At 44.4% G+C, this 20778-nt stretch overlaps 1 protein-coding gene across 1 annotated transcript; it reads left to right on the top strand.

The window, feature by feature from the left end:
* The first annotated feature begins 906 nt into the window (after positions 1-906).
* LOC110527482 (mitogen-activated protein kinase kinase kinase 2) lies at positions 907-19353 on the top strand. The gene is made up of 15 exons (XM_021608777.3): positions 907-1316; positions 5834-5912; positions 6084-6202; positions 6365-6505; positions 10629-10742; positions 11104-11200; positions 11434-11564; positions 12177-12256; positions 12378-12538; positions 12684-12896; positions 13116-13264; positions 13338-13469; positions 13688-13817; positions 14061-14238; positions 15139-19353. Exons 2-15 carry the CDS (start codon positions 5861-5863, stop codon positions 15356-15358), a joined length of 1917 nt encoding a protein of 638 aa, XP_021464452.1. The 5' UTR covers positions 907-1316; positions 5834-5860; the 3' UTR covers positions 15359-19353.
* Positions 19354-20778: the final 1425 nt, after the last annotated feature.

Here is a 20778-nt window from a genome sequence, read left to right as displayed (position 1 = left end):
CTTCTTTCCGTAGGTTTACAGACATGAGCTGTCAACGCTATCAGTCTATAACATGATGGATTAATAGGGTCTTTCCTTGGTTTCCGTATTCCGTCCTGCCACACCTTATTGTAAAGGTCCAATTATTTTCCCATGATGTAACACATCTCCTCCTTCTCTCCTCTGACCCTCTCTTTCCAACGCTGTCCCTCTTCCGTTAGATTATTTGAGCTGTGCACCTTCACAAATGTCTGAGCTAACATCTCTGCCGTCTCCATGTCTCTCATTGCAACAGTCTACCCACTTTTCAGCACAGGGAGATCCCGATCTCGTATGACCCCACTCATCCTCGTAATCATACCTCTCCCACAGAAGTAGTCCTGCCTATGTTTCCACAGAAAGGGAATAGTTTGTTTTTCTAAATAAGAGTCCTTTTAATTTTGTGCTTTGGCCATTGCATCACTAACTATTTGCCAGCAGGAGACTTAGTGGCACTGAAGAAGCAACCTGGAATTTGAAATGTTGGAGTAAAAACAATTACATACATTTCACATGATTTAAGTACTGTAGCTAAATTGTATTGCCCAAGTGTGAATGCCAGGGTTAAATTGCAAAAACGTTGGAAGATTGAGATTGGAAGTGCATGGCAATGCACATAGTGAGATTTGAGGTGCATAGCAATGCACATAGTGAGATTGGAGGTGCATAGCAATGCATTCTGACCTATTATGAATCAAAACGGAATAATGTGAGATTTCTACAATTATTGAATGAATATTTTAACTATAAAGTGCAGGACTATGAGTGCAAGTTATTAACAAATATATTTATAACTATTTTTCTTTTTCTAGGTTACCTCTTCTGTATGTGTTAGTAATCTGACAGCCAAATCGAACGACCACATATTCTGATGACGAAACCAGAAGCGCACACACATTTCTCTGACATCAACAAACTTGTGTTGTGGTTGGACTCTTCCAACTAGGCTTGCTGTTATTATTGGGGGAAGATTGCAGCTGAGCTGTGTTGGTAGAACCGTTTTCATGTAGCTAGGTTTACAAATCAAACAGAAGTGTGGATTAAGTTATCGTCAACGGATAGATAATCAAATGGTTGTTTTAATTTGTGCACGTCGCCATTGTCAGTTTTCACATCGAAGAACGTCTTGCACAACACAAGCGTTAGTGATATCTTGGCCTGAAACTCGGGGCCTTGGACTCAAGTAAAGTTCGAAGCGGACTCTAAACTTCTGCTTTCTCAAAGACCGCTATCCGCGGGGCCGGGGCTCTTGTCGCTGGCCCTGTGGATGAGGAAGTGAAGCTACAGAATCCACCCAGGTGAATTAGAAACATTTTAGTTAACCGTTACAATTTACAGAAGGAAAGTACTTGACGAATTGATTTGCACGATGTGTGTGGCCCACGTCACGTAGCTAACTAGCTACGTACCGGTAGCAAGCAAGTTAATCGTGGAAAACATTTAGCTAGCTAACGTTAACCAGCTAACTCGACAACTTCCCTGTCAGGCGATGTAATCTAACGTTAGCTGTCTTTTGCAAATTGTTGATTGTAATCAGATAATATCAGTTTGCTAGCACAGATGCATGTCACCGTCAATAACCAACTAACACGTTAGCTAGCTGTCAACTTCTGTCATGAACCAACTGGTTAGCTGTGCAGCTAGCAAATGAGGGTGTCTCATGTTGATTTGGATCGAAGTCTTTAGAGAGATAATGACCATAGTCATAGATCCGAATGGTATAGCTCAATTAGCTAGATAAGCGTGCATTGCTAACTAGCTTGAACGACAGCCTCATATGGGTTCGTCCCATTAGATTTCAATCACTTTTTGACCGCACCCCATTTGGTTTGAATGACACTTTAAATATTTGCCAATGGCAGAGGTGGTCAGAAAGCTAAAACATTTTAGTAGGTAGAGGGGTGTTCAAATTCCACCAATTTTGCACACGGGCAACTACACGGTAACAGTGACGCTGAGACTCAGATTTGTCAGACTCAATTTCCACTTAACATTTTATAAAAACATATTCACTTAAAGAACAGTGCAGATGCAAAGTTTAGTAACAGAATGATGGCACAAACCTTTTCTCTGTTACCAAAGTTTACACCTGCACTGTTCTTCAAGTAAATGTGTTTTTTGTAAAAGGTGAAGTGGAAATTGAAAGTAGTCATTGTGCATTAAGTTCTATGGTTAGTTTAGCTTTGCAATTATTGCTTTTTGTTTGACATTTGAATGTGAAAAAGTCTGTCACACTGTTATCGTGAAATTGCACACCCCACCCTACATTGCCTAATAAATCAGACTTTGATACAAATGATTGCTATACAGTCTGAAACAAAGTACAGCAAAATTGTGGACATTTTCCTTACAAGCCAGAATGTTGAATAAAATTATATTTGAACTTACTCTACCGGTTGTCTGTGCGGTTGGTCCTTCAGCTGCTTAACATGTTTGTTAAAATATCAACAGGAAAGTATTGTTTACCTAACTTACTGAAGTAAACATTTCTATAACCTGCCACATGCAAAACCATGTAAAGACCTGTTGGTATGAATGCGTGCATGTACTTCTGTCTTGTGCACATGCCTTCGGTCATAAGCAAAAACATTTCGATTGCCATACACACAGACCCACGTTTTGATGTCTGTTTAATAATACTTTCGTGTGGATATTTTGACCAGCTGAAGGATCAAATATAATTTTATTCAACATTTGTTGGCAGAGAATGTAATGTTAATTTCTCTACCATAAGCCGCCTCCAACATTGATTTAGAGAATTTGGCAGTATGTCCAACCGGCCTCACAACCTCAGACCATGTGTATGGTGTCGTGTGGGTGAGTGATTTGCTGATGTCAATATGGTGGGGTTATGGTATGGGGCAGGTATAAGCTATGGACAACAAACACAATTGCATTTGATCGATTGGCAATTTGAATGCACAAAAATACCTCTACGAGATCCTGAGGCCCACTTCTTTTTTTTAAGATGGGTCCACCCACTTGTTAGCCAGGGCCACCCACTGTGGAGACAGGCCCAGCCAATCAGAATTAGACAGATACTCCCCAGTTTCATCAGCAAGTCCTGATGGCCGGTCTCAGACGATCCCGCAGTTGAAGAAGCTGGATGTGGAGGTCCTGGGCTGGCGTGATTACACGTGGTGTGCAGTTGTGAGGCTGGTTGGACGTACTGCCAAATTCTCTAAAACGACATTGGAGGGGGCTTATGGTAGAGAAATGAACATTCAATTCTCTGGTACCAGCTCTGGTTGACATTCCTGCAGTCAGCATGCCAATTGCACGCTCCTTCAAAACTTGAGAAATCTGTGGCATTGTGTTGTGGCATAACTGCATGATATGCCACACTTGTCAGGTGGATGGATTATCTTGGCAAAGGAGAAATGCTCACTAACAAGAATGTAAACAAATTTGTGCATTTGAGAGAAATGTTTTTTTGTGCATATGGAGCAGTTCTGGGATATTTTATTTCAGTTCATGAAACATGTAACCAACTCTTTACATGTTGTGTTTATATATTTTTTCAGTATGTTAAATTGTTGCATGTTACACAGCATACTCTTGAATACAGGGTTGGTGTCATGTCAATCATAGATATATATTTCAGACCCCTTCAGACCACTGCAATTTAACTGGTGCCTCATTAGCATTTTAAATTGAAATAACATTTTTACTTCCATTTACTACCACAACGATGGCAGCTGGTCCACCCACTGTCGAATGTCAACTTAAATGGGAATGTTGGTTCTATTATCTATATTTCTGTGATTTCAATAGGTTTCCTATGGAGGACTGACAGTATAATTTAAAACAAATTATATTTCCATTAAAGTAAACATTTTTTGATGTGTGGACAATCCAATCATCTTTGTGCTACCAGTTTTGAACATTGAAATGTTATTCCCATTTTAGTACATTTATCATACTCACCCTGTATTCAAGAGCCTCAATGTCTGTGTCTCAACCGATGGCGGGCACAACACAAACATCACAGAAGATGTAAAATAGGGTGTAAAATATGAGTTTTTAGATAATTGATGTTAAAATATTATTAAAGTAGTTTGACAACCCTGTTTGTAAGCTTTAAAATGTATATCAAACTGAGCTGTTTATCTTTTCTGGTGATGAAGACATGGATGTCTCATGGCAGGGTGGGGGTGTGCAAAATGGGTTATCTTTAAGCACCTCGATCTCCTAAATGTTTCAGCATTCGGGTCCAAAAAGTTACTTTCTGACCACTTCTACCATGGGCAAATATACACTGCTCAAAAAAATAAAGGGAACACTAAAATAACTGGCTCCTGGATGAGCCAGTTCCTATGCTTCCTGGCTGATGTTTTGGTCACTTTTGAATGCTGGTGGTGCTTTCACTCTAGTGGTAGCATGAGACGGAGTCTACAACCCACACAAGTGGCTCAGGTAGTGCAGCTCATCCAGGATGGCACATCAATGCGAGCTGTGGCAAGAAGGTTTGCTGTGTCTGCCAGCGTAGTGACCAGAGCACGGAGGTGCTACTAGGAGACAGGCCAGTACATCAGGAGACGTGGAGGAGGCTGTAGGAGGCAAAAAACCAAGTAGCAGTACCGCTACCTCCGCCTTTGTGCAAGGAGGAGCAGGAGGAGCACTGCCAGAGCCCTGCAAAATGACCTCCAGCAGGCCACAAATGTGCATGTGTCTGCTCAAACGGTCAGAAACAGACTCCATGAGGGTGGTATGAGTGCCCGAAGTCCACAGGTGGGGGTTGTGCTTACAGCCCAACACCGTGCAGGACGTTTGGCATTTGCCAGAGAACACCAAGATTGGCAAATTCGCCACTGGCGCCCTGTGCTCTTCACAGATGAAAGCAGGTTCACACTGAGTACATGTGACAGTCTGGAGACGCCGTGGAGAACGTTCTGCTGCCTGTAACATCCTCCAGCATGACCGGTTTGGCGGTGGGTCAGTCATGGTGTGGGGTGGCATTTCTTTGGGGGGCCGCACAGCCCTCCATGTGCTCGCCAGAGGTAGCCTGACTGCCATTAGGTACCGAGATGAGATCCTCAGACCCCTTGTGAGACCATATGCTGGTGCGGTTGGCCCTGGGTTCCTCCTAATGCAAGACAATGCTAGACCTCATGTGGCTAGAGTGTGTCAGCAGTTCCTGCAAGAGGAAGGCATTGATGCTATGGACTGGCCTGCCCGTTCCCCAGACCTGAATCCAATTGAGCACATCTGGGACATCATGTCTCGCTCCATCCACCAACGCCACGTTGCACTACAGACTGTTCAGGAGTTGGCGGATGCTTTAGTCCAGGTTTGGGAGGAGATCCCTCAGGAGACCATCCGCCACCTCATCAGGAGCATGCCCAGGCGTTGTAGGGAGGTCATACAGGCACGTGGAGGCCACACACACTACTGAGCCTCATTTTGACTTGTTTTAAGGACATTACATCAAAGTTGGATCAGCCTGTAGTGTGGTTTTCCACTTTAATTTTGAGTGCGACTCCAAATCCAGACCTCCATGGGTTGATAAATTTGATTTCCATTGATCATTTTTGTGTGCTTTTGTTGTCAGCACATTCAACTATGTAAAGAAAAAAGTATTTAATAAGAATATTTCATTCATTCAGATCTAGGATGTGTTATTTTAGTGTTCCCTTTATTTTTTTGAGCAGTGTACATATATTTAATTCAAATGAAAAAGGTGACGCGGTCAAAAAGTGAATGAAATCAAATGGCACGACCCAATGTAAACTATATTTAGCTAGCAATGCAGTCTGATTCTTGGTTGAATCGGCTTGCTAGTGAGTGACTAATTCTGTTGGTGTGCAATACTCAGATTTTACAGGAGAAAGGAACCCCTTTGATGGGAGAATCCTCTATCCTGGACTCCTGGGTGAATCAACGTGTCAAGATGAGTATGTACACTTCCTCCCAACACATAGACGCAGTTGTAATACATCTGAACTGTCATGACATTAGGCCATATCTGATCATCTAAGGTGCCCTGGGAATGCTTTGCAATACTCTCTGTTCTATGGCTTCTATTCTGTGTTTTCTGTTCTGAGCTTTCGATCTGCCCCAAACAGACGAACAGGAGGCGCTGAACTCTATAATGCAGGACCTGGCCGAACTGCACCGCTCTAGCCGCCCTGCCATGACCCTATCTGACCTGGGCAAACCCAAGGCCTCTTCACCCAAAAATCAGGTCTGTCCACTTCTCAACTTGTCACTGATCAGAGAATACTCTCAATACAATAAATGGCATTTCTCTTCCTCATCCCCTTTCCTCTCATGAATGCTGATATCTCAGTGTGTGTGTGTGTGTGTGTGTGTGTGTGTGTGTGTTTGTGTGTGTGTGTTTATACAGAACGATGTGCGAGTGAAGTTTGAGTACAAAGGGGAGAAGAGGATCCTGCAGTTCTTTCGCCCAGTCAGGCTTGATGACCTGGGGAACAAAGCCAAAGTGGCCTTCGGTCAGGCCATGGACCTGCATTACACCAACAATGAGGTACACATCACGATAACATCATCACCAAGTCACAGTGGGGCTGGGCTGTATACCGTATTTTACAATAGATCGGTATTGATGTACAGACTAGTTTGGGTTTCAACTTGACCTTCTATAACGGTATTTGGTTTGTGATACGCCTGAATGAGCGCTTTTGTTGTTCCTCAACCACAAGCATGTGTACTTGTATTTGTTTGTTTCATAGGAATAATAAAATACAATAAAACAGTAAACCTTGAGACACTTGCGTTCTGTCTGCATGTCAGTGCAGCAGATGCTACAATGATGTTGATGACAGCTATGATGTTTTCACTTTGCTTCTTAATATAAATCCTCTAGTGTTCTATAATGACACTATTAGTTTGTGTTTCCCACATCTGCAAACAGCTAGTTTGTCTTTCCTTAGCAAGTTGGGCCTAAATCTTGTTTGCCGCTAATGGCTAGTTAGCTGGCTAGGTAGCTAATAAATGTACTGAGTAAGAGCAAACGTAACTAGCTGAACAGCCTGATAATACCAGTGATGGTGTAGACCTAAATCAGCATGTTTGTGCAATAGTATCTTCTAAATAAAGAGGAATACCCAAAGCATGAATGTTAGCTATGTGAAGTAGCTAAGAGAGAACATTCAATGTAGCCAAAGATTATAGGGTCCCCTAGAAAACGCTTAGGTTCCTACCCTGTCACAATAACTTCTCCTTGGAATTTTGTCATGTCAAACAACACTATATTCAAAGTGCCCACTATTATATTCTAACTATAACATTTGAATGATCATTATATGTCCATGATATCAACAGTTCACACAAGTGTCTGGCTTTAAATTGCAAATCGGATCACAATTCAATCAAATGTATTTATAAAGCCCTAATTACATCAGCTGCTGTCACAAAGTTCTGTACAGACACCCAGCCTAAAACCCCAAACACCAAGCAATGCAGGTGTAGAAGCACGGTGGCTAGGAAAAACTCCCTAGAAAGACCAGAACCTAGGAAGAAACCTAGGGAGGAACCAGGCTATGGGGGGTGGCCAGTCCCCTTCTGTTTGTGCCGGGTGGAGATTATAACTGAACATGGCCAAGATGTTCAAATGTTCATAGATGACCAGCAGGGTCAAATAATAATAATCACAGTGGTTGTAGAGGGTGCACCAGGTCAGCGCCTCAGGAGTAAATGTCAGTTGGCTTTTCATAGCCGATCATTCAGAGTATCTCTACCGCTTCTGCTGTCTCCAGAGAGTTGAAAACAGAAGGTCTGGGACAGGTAACACGTCCGGTGAACAGGTCAGGGTTCCATAGCCACAGGCAGAACTGGAGCAGCAGCACGACCAGGTGGACTGGGTACAGCAAGGAGTCATCAGGCCAGGTAGTCCTGAAGCATGGTCCTAGGGGGGGGGGGGGGCAACTCGAACAGGAAGATCACATCAATGACGCTCCCCTCCTAGGGACGGCATGGAAGAGCACCAGTAAGCCAGTGACTCAACCCCTGTAATAGGGTTAGAGGCAGAGAATCCCAGTGGAAAGAGGGGAACCGGCCAGGCAGAGACATCAAGGGCGGTTCGTTGCTCCAGTGCCTTTCCGTTCACCTTCACACTCCTGGGCCAGACTACACTCAATCATATGACCTACTGAAGAGATGAGGTTTCAATAAAGACTCTCACATGGGTAGGCAGACCATTCCATAAAAATGGAGCTCTATAGGAGAAAGCGCTGCCTCCAGCTGTTTGCTTAGAAATTCTAGGGACAGTAAGGAGGCCTGCGTCTTGTGACCGTAGCGTACGTGTAGGTATGTACGGCAGGACCAAATCAGAGAGATAGGTAGGCGCAAGCCCATGTAATGCTTTGTAGGTTAGCAGTAAAACCTTGAAATCAGGCCTTGCTTTAACAGGAAGCAAGTGTAGAGAGGCTATCACTGGAGTAATATGCTAACAATTTTTGGTTCTAGTCAAGATTCTAGCAGCCGTGTTTAGCACTAACTGAAGTTTATTTAGTGCTTTATCCGGGTAGCCGGAAAGTAGAGCATTACAGTAGTCTAATCTAGAAGTGACAAAAGCATTGATACATTTTTCTGCATCATTTTTGGACAGAAAGTTTCAAATTTTTACAATGTTACATAGAGGGAAAAAAGCTGTCCTTGAAACAGTCTTGATATGTTCGTCAAAAGAGAGATCAGGGTCCAGAGTAACGCCGAGGTCCTTCACAGTTGGGACCTAGAACTAGCATCTCTGTTTTGTCCGGGTTTAAAAGTAGAACATTTGCCGCCATCCACTTCCCTATGTCTGAAACACAGGCTTCCAGGGAGGGCGATTTTGGGGCTTCACCATGTTTCATTGAAATGTACGGCTGTGTGTTGTCCACATTGCAGTGAAAGTTAACATTATGTTTCTGAATGACATCACCAAGAGGTAAAATATATAGTGAAAACAATAGAGGACAAACCATCCACAGAGACCGGGCCAGAACTTGTCCGTGTAGACCAATTTGGGTTTCTAATCTCTCCAAAAGAATGTGGTGATTGATGGTATCAAAAGCAGCACTAAGGTCTAGGAGCACGAGGACAGATGCAGAGCCTCGGTCTGACGCCATTAAAAGGTAATTTACTACCTTCACAAGTGCAGTCTCAGTGCTATGATGGGGTCTAAAACCTGACTGAAGCGTTTTGTATACATTGTTTGTCTTCAAGAAGGCAGTGAGTTGCTGCGCAACAGCTTTTTCAAAAAATGTTGAGAGGAATGGGAGATTCTATATAGGCTGATTGGTTTTTTATATTTTCTGGGTCAAGGTTTGGCTTTTTCAAGGGAGGCTTTATTACTGCCACTTTTAGTGAGTTTGGTACACATCCGGTGGATAGAGAGCCGTTTATTATGTTCAACATAGGAGGGCCAAGCACAGGAAGCAGCTCTTTCAGTAGTTTAGTTGGAATAGGTTCCAGTATGCAGCTTGAAGGTTTAGAGGCCATTAATATTTTCATCAATGTGTCAGGGGATAGAGTATTAAAAAACCTGGGTGTCTCCCTTGATACTAGGTCCTGGCAGAGTTGTGCAGACTCAGGACAACTGAGCTTTGGAGGAATACGCAGATTTAAAGAGGAGTCCGTAATTTGCTTTCTCATGATCATGAACTTTTCCTCTAAGAAGTTCATGAATTTATCACTGCTGAAGTGAAAGCCATCCTCTCTTGGGGAATGCTGCTTTTTAGTTAGCTTTGCGACAGTATCAAAAATACATTTCGGATTTTCCTCAATTAAGTTGGCAAAATAGGATGATCGAGCAGCAGTGAGGGCTCTTCGATACTGCACGGTACTGTCTTTCCAAGCTAGTCGGAAGACTTCCAGTTTGGTGGAGCAGCAGTGAGGGCTCTTCGATACTGCACGGTACTGTCTTTCCAAGCTAGTCGGAAGACTTCCAGTTTGGTGGAGCAGCAGTGAGGGCTTTTCGATACTGCACGGTATTGTCTTTCCAAGTTAGTCGGAAGACTTCCAGTTTGGTGTAGTGCCATTTCCATTCCAATTTTCTGGAAGGTGCTTCAGAGCTCAGGTATTTTTTGTATACCAGGGAACTAGTTTCTTATGAGAAATGTTTTTTGTTTTGCAACATTTGGTTTAAAATAAAGCCTAGATTGTTTGCCCATATTGTGCAGCCCTTACGTGACAGTGTGGAGATCTAAAATGAGTGCAAGAAATGCAGAAATGGATTAAAATGCAGGAAATTATATTTGGTTGAATTGAACACTATAAAACCATCCGATTGGAGAAAGACACATTGAAGTCACTTAGGATGTATGTGTTGCCACTATAGGGTCATAAAGCAAATGTAGAACTTATTATTCATAACATAGAATACTGTCATGCCGTCCAATATTTTGTAAATTCCGTGATATGATATTTGGGCCATATAGCCCAGCCCCAAGTCACAGTGTTGGTTTCTGGCAGTCAAATAAGCACCAAAAGCCAAAATCCTCAACATGTCTGAGCGAGATCATTTATTGTTCTGAGAGAAACTACCAATATACCTTCCTTTTCTCTTTCACTTCCTTCTCTTCCTGCCGTTTTGCTCTCGTTTCTTCCTCTTCTTCTAATCCGACCTGTCTGTTTCCCTCTCTGTGGTTCTCTCCCCTCCTCCCTCCCAGCTGGTGATTCCTCTGACCACTCAGGATGACCTGGACAAGGCCGTGGAGCTGCTGGATCGCAGCGTCCACATGAAGAGCCTGAAGATCCTCCTGGTGCTCCAGGCCTCCTCTCAGGTTAGGACCACAGAGTTGGGAGTGCTGATCTATTATCAGTTGAGCCTTTTGGATTATAATGAATAGGATTACGCGGACAGATCCTAGATCGTTACTTCTACTCTGAGAGGCTTGGCGGATATGGGCCCAGACCAGATCACAGCACAGTGACTGTAGGGAATCGCACACAATCCATAGCATACTACTGTACTGGCTGATTGACCCATCAACAGCTCACTATGTTCAGCACACTTTCTTGAGTATTTACTTTAATGAATCATCTTAAGACCTTTGTTTAAGCATTGTTTTATTCTGTAAAAGAAACGGTTGTATATTAAAGCTGTTTTGATATGGCTGGATGGTGTTTAATTTCTCCTCTCAGACCTCCACGTCCAGCATGGACCTGCTGCCCCCACACGAAGACCTGGACAACACCCGCTTCAGGGCCACAGACAATAAAAGCATGCTGGCTTTGATAGGTGGGTCATCAACTCTGTGGTGTTTTCAATGACAACTGTGTGTGTGTGCGCGCGCGTGTGTGTGTGTGTAATTCATTAATTAATCTGCGAAATTGTCCTTCTAGTAAATACTTTCCATTTCTTTCTCCAAATCCATTTGCTTCATGACATTAGACGCATCCAAAACACATCATCTTTCACCACCAGTCTAGTAAGTCTTCAGCTAGAAATGTATGTAATTGTCTTTCATCCAGGGTCCCACTCCGGGGACCGCAGCTCTCCCCCTCCAGGCTACATTCCCGATGCCCTCCAACAGGTGGCCAGAAACGGCTCCTTCACCAGCATTAACAGCGAGGGAGAGTTCATTCCAGAAAGCATGGACCAGGTAACCTCACCTGTAGAGATGGATAGAGGACTCTTTATCCATCTAACCTGTTTTAGCATTGACATTGCCTTTTAGGACTTCCACCATTTTTTAAAGTAGTCAACTGTTTGGGGTATTCCTATGGGTTGGGCGATCAGCCAATCAGAGCGTTGTCTTCTTCAAATTGGGTTGCCTATGGCTTGTAAATGGCTTTTAAGCTACATAACCTCCATCTAGGGGCTGTAATAAATGAGTGACACACGATTTTGCCCAGGACTCCAGCACTGCAGGTGGTGGTAAATCACATATTAGCTTCACTCTTCTTTTTTATACACAAAATAAGAAAATGGACTACTTCAAAATGGAGATGGCCTCAATGACGATGCCAATGCTCTCACAGACGCCATAATGGCACAGATACAAAGATGAGTCATCTATCTCTATGACCTCACCTCTGAGACTGGGGAAAGATGGAGACAGGGGCCCAGATTAGGAACAGTCATACTAAGGCCTAGTCCCAACACTCTCGCCTACTCGTAACTGGCCTTCATTACCACCGTTATGAACATTTTTATGAACATGTTCAGAGTATGACAAATGACAGCAGTCACAAACTCAATCTCTCCTTTCTAGATGCTGGACCCTCTGTCAATGAGCAGTCCAGAGAACTCTGCATCAGGGAGTTGTCCCTCACTGGACAGCCCACTGGACAGGTGAGTCGTGAACATCCAACTGAGAACCACATAGCCAGCATGCATTGTGGTAACCTTCAACACTTCATCTTCTGAATCAAACTGTTTTTAAAGCATGTATTCCTCCTGTATTTCCTTGCAGTGATAACTATCCTAAGTCCCGTATGCCCCGGGCACAGAGCTACCCAGACAACCACCAAGTTTACCCAGAGTATGATATTCCAGTGTTTGAGAAGTCGGGGAAAGGGGGCACTTACCCAAGGCGATACCACATTTCCTTTGGCCTTCAGGACTACAGTGATGGTGAGGGACCAAAAAAAAAACAGACCCTCTCTAAAAGTCCTATTCAATTCAACCTTAAATCCGGGAGTCCGATTCTTTATTTTAGAGTATCACAGAAAACTATTGTTGTTTACCTTCATTCTCCCTCTCCCATCCTCCCCTGCAGGGCGTAAGACGTTCCCTCGAGCGCGGCGGACCCAGGTCCACGGTTTCCATTCCCCGGTCAGTTTCAGCCCCACAGAGCAGTCTCCCAGCACCAGCAGTGGCAGCAGCATATTCACCCCAGACCTGGAGGAGCCCGGGGGTCGCAGACGCAGGGGCAGCGACATCGAACCCAACCCCACCCTCTCCGTTATGGACATCAGCCCACCCAGCCGCTGTGAGTAGAGCTGGCTGAGGGAGAGAATAGGGAGGGGTGGGAGAAAATGTACAGATTGAGAATGGAGAGAAGAATGCTTATGTGGGGGTGGAAGAATGGAAGAAAGTTCAGGTGGAAGGATAGCTGGTCTGGCCAGGTAGCTGCTAAGCACTTTGCAACAAACGTATTTCTTGGAAGCGCACACAAATGACCTAATTGATTTCCCCCATGTCTGCCCAGCTCCACGTGCCCCTACGAACTGGCGGCTAGGTAAACTGCTGGGTCAGGGTGCGTTTGGCCGTGTCTTCCTGTGCTACGATGCAGACACGGGCAGAGAGCTGGCCGTTAAACAGGTCCAGTTTGACCCAGAGAGTCCCGAGACCAGCAAGGTGAGTGGAACCGAGGTTGTGTTTGTTGAGAGTTGTGTACACTGTGCACTCAACATATCTTGTCTATCTGCAGGAGGTAAGTGCCCTGGAGTGTGAGATCCAGTTACTGAAGAACCTGTGCCATGAACGGATCGTCCAGTACTATGGCTGTCTACGAGACTCCAACGAGAGAACTCTGTCCATCTTTATGGAGTACATGCCCGGGGTAAGTGTGTGTGTGTGTGTGTATACGGTTGAATAACTGAACTTAGACCAACTCAATCCTGTCTCCGTCCACCAGTGTGGCGATGTCGGCTGCGTTCCAGATTGTATTTGTTTCAGTGAAGTTTCACAGATGACCGGCACGGCGCTGCTGCAGTAACGATGACCTGGAACGGACCCGCCGGTTGCTTTAACTCCCATATGGTCACCCTCTGTCCCCAGGGCTCCATCAAAGACCAGCTGAAGTCGTACGGGGCCTTGACGGAAAACGTGACGCGTAGGTACACCCATCAGATCCTGGAGGGAGTGTCCTACCTGCACAGCAACATGATCGTCCACAGAGACATCAAAGGTACAGAAGGAGAGGGGGATAAATGGATGGAATATTGGAGTAAAATGTTGCTGATTCCCATAGGAAGGACCATTATCATGAATGAGAGTGCTGGGCCCATGTTCTGGTTCATGTAGTGCTTATGACAGAATGTTGATGGGTACATTGCTGTAACTCAAGCAGTGCCTTCTGGGTAATGTTTCTTATGAGAGAATGGACCTACACCACCTCCTTACCTCTTCCTGTCCCTCCCTCTTTTTCCAGGGGCCAACATTCTGCGGGACTCTGTGGGAAATGTGAAGCTGGGGGACTTTGGGGCGAGCAGGCGGCTACAGACCATCTGTCTGTCAGGAACAGGGATCAAGTCAGTGACTGGTACTCCCTACTGGATGAGCCCAGAGGTGATCAGTGGAGAGGGCTATGGCAGGAAGGCTGATATCTGGTAAGACTGATTATTACTGAGGCAGACTTACCAGAAAAATAGTTTCCACCTCCTTGTCTCCTCTTTCAAACCACTGGCTGAGACTTAAAGCCCACATGCAGTCTTTGTATTTAAAAAAAAAATCACTATATGGCTAAAATGTAATGAAAATAACTCATACATTTTATTTTATCATGTATTTCCCTTGCGCTGTCTGATCGTGTGGGCGTTAGGGAACACACATTTTGAAGATATTTGGATACACACCCGTGATTAGCTAATAGGATGGTCTAGAGCCCACCCCCTTACCCAAATGACCAGTCATTGGTCTATTATAATCAGATCCCATTGTCATGTGGGCCTAAAGTTCCATCCCACCTGAACAGGCTGAAATTCCAGGCATTTTTTTCAAACCGCTCTTACACCAAAAGCTCATTATAATTTGTACAATTTCAGACTGTTATTTTGAACTCATAGTGTGGAAATATCATAACAGAACATGAAAATCTAGTTTAATTGCACTGCACCTTTAAGAGGTTTCATATGATTTTCAATTAAGTCTCTTTAAATTAGTGGTCAGAAAGGAGAGGGGATCTGGAAAGGAGGCTATGGTAGACGAGTGTAACAGCCACTGTCATGTAAATCTTGGTGAGATGAGAACCAATAACGATCTTGATGTGTTGAGTGGGAGGCTGGTGGGAGGAGCTATAGGAGGACGAGCTCATTTTAATGTCTGGAATGGAATTAATGGAGCAGAGTATCAATATGTTTGGTACCATTCCATTGATTCCATTCCAGCCATTAAAATGAGCCTGTCCTCCTATAGCTCCTCCCACCAGCTGCCTCTGGTGGGATGTCATGTCAACTGTTGATGAGGAGAATGATGATGATGTTGGCTAATGTCAGTGGTGTCCTCTCCAGGAGTGTGGGTTGCACGGTGGTGGAGATGCTTACCCAGCGGCCCCCCTGGGCTGAGTTCGAGGCCATGGCGGCCATCTTTAAGATCGCCACCCAGCCCACCAACCCCTCGCTGCCCGCCCACGTCTCCGACCATGGCCGTGACTTCCTCAAGCGCATCTTCGTGGAGACCAAGCTGAGGCCCTCGGCCGACGACCTTCTGAGGCACATCTTTGTTCACTAGCCCCTTTCCCCCTGACCCCTGAACTGCCAGAGATGTCCTTAGATGATTCGCTGCCTCTGACTCCCCCTGACTCCACCCTCCCAGCTCCAGACAGAAAGCCCCCATTGGACCAGAGAGGACTTGGTGGGAGGTATCCATCTGGTGATTGGATGAGGTGGGTAGCGGTGGGGACTACAACTCCTGCGTCTCTGTTTTTAGGAGACTGGCAAGGAGGAATTAATGAAATAACTAATTTAGAGAAAAAGTTGCACCTTAATTTCAGAAATATGGTAAGTTGCTCAACCAAGATGACAAAATAACCTTTTTTGAAAATGTTTTTATGATTAATATCTCCTGCTTTTGATTGTGGAGTAGGACTCAGTCACTCTGCACTTAGCTCACTGAGTCAACGTCTGTGTTTCTGATCTGGACCTTAGTGGAGATTTGAGGTGATGATCATGATAATCTGGGCCACGTTTAGTAGGCAAACGTTGTGGAACACATTGCAGATAGAGGTGGCATGACTAGAGCCGAAACGATTCCTTATTCTACATATCTTAGAGGAAGGTTTGTTCTACATGCTATATCGATTTGAGCGTTGCATAACGTTGTGTCCTGCTGAACGCACCCCTAGTGTGGTCCTGACTCGACCCAGAATGTACAGCTGAAAACCCATAGCACGCTGCTATCGAATCCACAACCAGAACACCGGGTGAGGAGAACACCCCCCCCCCCCCCCCCCCCCCACCAGCTCTTCCTGTCACACTGCTGCCTACGTTGCTCCCCCCTCACTTGCACATTCACAGTCCATGTAGAGCACCCAGAACTCAACGATTCTTCATTCTCTCGATGCTGAAAAAATGCTTTTGTTGCTAGGATCCCTCGCTTTACTGTCTGTCCCGCGACAGTTGTGAGTGTCCGTCTGTTCCTCTGCTGTGTCAGTCAGGTCGCCTGTCTGTCAGGGTCTGTTGTCAAATCCCCTCCCAGCCTTTTGTTCTTTGCCTTGTGCCTTTTTTAGCAGTGTAGGAACATGTCTAGTTGAAACGTTTTCGGTATGCATCAGACGAGTACCAGCCTATTTACGGTGCGGATCATATCCAAGTGTTGTGGCACTGTTCTCTGCCTTCTCCTCACCAGGGGTCATAGGTCTCTTACTGACCCCAGATCAGATACAATCGAGACACACCAAAGCAGAAACCTAGAGTGCTCATCATAATGGGTTTGGTGCTTCAGTTCTTAACAGAAATGCATCTGAACTCTGTGATTGGCCGTGTGGTACTATGAGGCCAGTTGATTGCCTAAAGTTTAGGCAGGCCTTAGTTGATTGGTCAAAGGTACATTATGGCATTTTAAAACCGGAAGAGTGGAGAACCGCTAGCCAATTAGGATGCTTGTTACTCAGTTGTAGGCATACTGTATGTTAATATCAGGTACTACTTTGTGCTGAAGCACTATGTTAGCCAGTTTACATCTTGACTAAGATACTACTGCACTGAACAGTACTCAGCAAAAAGCTCTGCAATTATGCCAATATCAATACTCAACAGTACTGGTGAATACTCAGTTATACTCCACAGTGTTGGACACCATCTGGGACTATTGTGCCCTCTTGCCCTACAATGCCTTGCGAAATAAAGTACTGGTATGTTGCAGTAGTATGTGCTGTGTCATGTCTCACATGCTGCTCCTCTCAAACACTCCTTTAGCATGCGCACACACACCAGAGTAGTTTTCAGTATGTTTCAGTTGGGGATGGTCTCGACTACTCGATTCTCGATTTGTATTGGAAATTTGCAAATGCAACTATTTAGCAGGTTCAAATGACAACATTTCAAACTCTAATATGTGTTTTATTGTTTGGAGTGTATCAAGTGCACTGAAAATATCTCATTTAAAAAAAACATGAATTGAAGCAATCGATAGCATACTGCAAGATGGTTTTGCCAGCAGCCCTGTTTTGTACTTGCATGTGAATACTCGAGTACCTGAAATGGTTTGCATGAGAATACTCAGACATTTTTTTCCAGATGTCAATCCCTGGTTTCAGTGCTGTACTCAGCCATACCTCAACATTACTAACAAGTAGACTTATCTAAAATCACAGCAGTGCTAACTGTTTTGTGCTGCTTTGCGCAGTGAATGTCAGATATATTTTACCCTTATTTTCTAGATGCAGTAGGATAGGTATTGGATGACGATCTTGTCCTTTTTTAAATTAGTGATGGAAGTGGCTGTCTATTTGACTCCAGGGGGTGTGGTTGTCATTGCCTGTAAGCTAACCCATAGGTACTCACGGTATGGAAGCACAAGCTCTTTTGTGTGAGGAGTTCAGGAAACCTACTGATCAACTAGCCTGTAATATGATCGAGCATTTCTCCCATCACCTAGGCATTAACTCCCCCTCAACCATAGGTACTAAATCCGGTCTCTCTCGCCCGCTGAAGGAGTGCTTGTTAAGCTGGTTAAGAAAAATAATTGTCATTGACTCCACTGTTCTGGATTCTTTTAGTCTGAGAAGCAAAATAGCGACCGTGCGTGTTATCGGCTAAGCTGGTCCCCAAGAAGCTAGACCCCTTCCTTACCCTCCTGCATTGCCTGTAAAAATGAAACTGAACATTTCCATTGGCACTGGACTCGCTGAGATCAACTGTCAACAGAAATAGTGACGCCATATGCACTATTTAAAACTGGTACATAATGCGTTCTCTACCGCTCGCTTCTTCAAGGTTACTCATTGGACGACGGACTTCTACTCTGTTGAGCATAGACTGTCTTGTGTTGTTTCTGTTAGCGATGACCTTTTTTGCACATTTTTTAAAGACTTCAGATTTTTTACACTGATTGTAATACTTTTGCTTCTGTGTATGTGGGTGTGAGCAGATGTGTGTGAATGTTGTATGTGAATGTCTGTGGTTGTGTTGCACAAGGATCTTAGTCAGGAATGTAATGTTTCATTCTCACCACCAGGTGGCCTCATTCACCATTGTGGATTAACACTCCCCTGTTGAAATGAGAAGTCTATTCTAAATCTGAACACAGACTTGGTGGCTGTCCTTCATTTGCTTTTTAATTTCACACCCCCACTCAGAGGGACTGTTAGTTAGTGATAGTAGTGTATGGTAGACGAGGCCTGAATCCCAAAAGCCCTGCTCTTTACTTGTGTAGATCTGAGAGGATTGGACAGGTGGGTTTGGGATTGGGGAAAGACTTAAAGTAAAAGGCAGTGAACTGAGATGCATATGATAAGGAACCACATGGTATTCCCCTGCTTCTTCTAGAAAACCAACAAGGTACAGACGAACTATACCAATATGGTCCAATATGTGCTTTTATAAGCAACTGCTGACACTCCAGGGTGCTGTAAGCACTTCTCTCGTGTGTGTGTGTGTGTGTGTGTGTGTGTGTGTGTGTGTGCTTGACTGTGTCTGTACTGCAATTTGTGCTCAAAGGACACTTGGGGGTGCCCAAAATGCCTTGCGCATTCGGACTGTAAAAAAAAATATATAGTTGAAGAAAAATAATGTGCCCCTTTTTAAAAAGAAAGATTACACTTATATCCCACACATTTGTTTTCTGTGTATTGTAAAAGAAGCCATGTTTATAATTCCATTTGGTTTGTGACCAATAAGCCTGTTTATATCAGAACTGTATATCAGTGGTATGCATCATTTTTTTAATATATATTTTTATTTTTAAATGGGAGATTTTATGCATGGTTGGATCCTGAGGAGAGGTACAAAGGTGGCGGGAGGCCCATTGGTTTTAGCCTGAGTGCCAGTCTGTCTGTGCCATCATACTAATTCCATGTCACTTATTGTTTGGCTTGTCAAATGATAGCAATGGAGTAAACAAGAACAGATCTGGGACCAGGCTAAGGCCTATTGGCTCCTCTGAATGAATGCTGAAGAGAGGAGACATCTTGATGGAAAAGGGTTGGGAGAGACTGTCAGTCTGTTGGCACTTTGATGTGTTAATAATTATGATGACAATGAAAATAATAAAATATATTTATTTCACCTGTTTTTCTAAGATTTTATTTTTTAGCAAAAAAATGTATTTAACCTGTTTTAGAGATTTATGAGCACAATATATTATTTTGTAAAGGCAGTGACAGGCCTACTACAGGTCTGATTGCATCATGTGAGCCTTTTAGGACATGCATGTTGTTGACAGGCAAGTATAAGCAGTTTTTACGCTAATGGACAACCGTGAAACTTGATCATTTGCACTGAAATTTATCCAAACTATTGTTGTCTTGTGATTTCTTGGCTCCATGTGAAGTGTATGAGCTATTAGCAGTGTTTTCCAAACTCTCCTGGGGACCTCAGGTGGTGCACGTTTGTGTTTTTGCCCTAACACTACAAGGCTGATTCAAATAATTAACTAATTTAATTTAATTATTTGAATCTGCTGTGTAGTGCTAGGGAAAAAAAACAAAACGTGGGACCGAGTTTGTGAAACACAATTAGTGACAGGTCTGAGTCTCACACCAACACTGCCCTGAGCCACCTAGATAAGACAAATACCTATGTTCATTGACTACAGCTCAGCATTCAGCACCATTGTCCCTTTAAGCTCGTCACCAAGCTTAGGACCCTGAGGGCTGATGGGCTGACCCCAGGTGGTCACCTCTGCCTTGCTGTCCCTCAATACGGGGGGCCCCACAGGGGTGTGTGCTTAGTCCCTTCCTGTACTCCCTGTTCACCCACAACTAACACCAAGTTTGAGACATGAAGGGGGTAAGCCTGATCACTGGTGACAATGAGGCGGCCTACAAGGAGAAGTTCAGAAACCTGGCAGTGAGGGGCCGGAGCAACTTCTCCCTCAATGTCAGTGAGACCAAGAAGCTGATCGCAGACTACGGGACACGGATGGGGGACGAGCACGCTCCCATCCGCATCGACGGAATTGCAGTGGAGTGGGTCGAAAGCTTCAAGTTCCTCAGTGCTTAAAATGGTCTGCGCAGAGTCGCGAAGAAGGCACGTCAGTGCCTCTTGCCCCTCAGAAGGTTGAGAAGGTTTGTCATGGACACTCAAATCCTCAAAGTTCTACAGCTGTAACATTGAGAGCATCTTGACTGGCTGCATCACTGCTTGGTATGCCAATAGCACCGGCCTAGATTACATGGTGGTACGGACAGCCTAGTACATAACACGGGCCATGCTCCCTGCCATCCAGGAACTCAATATCAGGTGGTGTGAAAGGAAGGCCCGGAAAATCATTAGACTCCAACCATAGACTATTTGTTTTCTCTGCTTCTGCACGGCCAGCAGTACCAGTGCATAAAGTCTGACACCAACAGGCTCCTGAACAGCTTCTATTCCCATGCCATAAGACCGCTAACTAAATGGCTACACAGACTGAATTGAGTTGTCTCTGCACACTTACAGGGCCCTACACACTACTGCACACACACTCACTCCATTTGCTCACAAACACAT

Source organism: Oncorhynchus mykiss, chromosome 7, assembly GCF_057628025.1.
Source record: "Oncorhynchus mykiss isolate SJ-2025 chromosome 7, ASM5762802v1, whole genome shotgun sequence".
NCBI classification, from domain to species: domain Eukaryota; kingdom Metazoa; phylum Chordata; class Actinopteri; order Salmoniformes; family Salmonidae; genus Oncorhynchus; species Oncorhynchus mykiss.
This window is presented reverse-complemented; position numbering and strand designations above follow the sequence as displayed.

Coding starts and splice junctions, on each gene's coding strand:
- LOC110527482 (XM_021608777.3), top strand. CDS start 5,861: ATGGGAGAATCCTCTATCCTGGACTCCTGGGTGAATCAACGTGTCAAG. Junction 10,743..11,103: donor TGCTCCAGGCCTCCTCTCAG/GTTAGGACCACA, acceptor TTCTCCTCTCAG/ACCTCCACGTCCAGCATGGA. Junction 12,539..12,683: donor CCTTCAGGACTACAGTGATG/GTGAGGGACCAA, acceptor CCTCCCCTGCAG/GGCGTAAGACGTTCCCTCGA.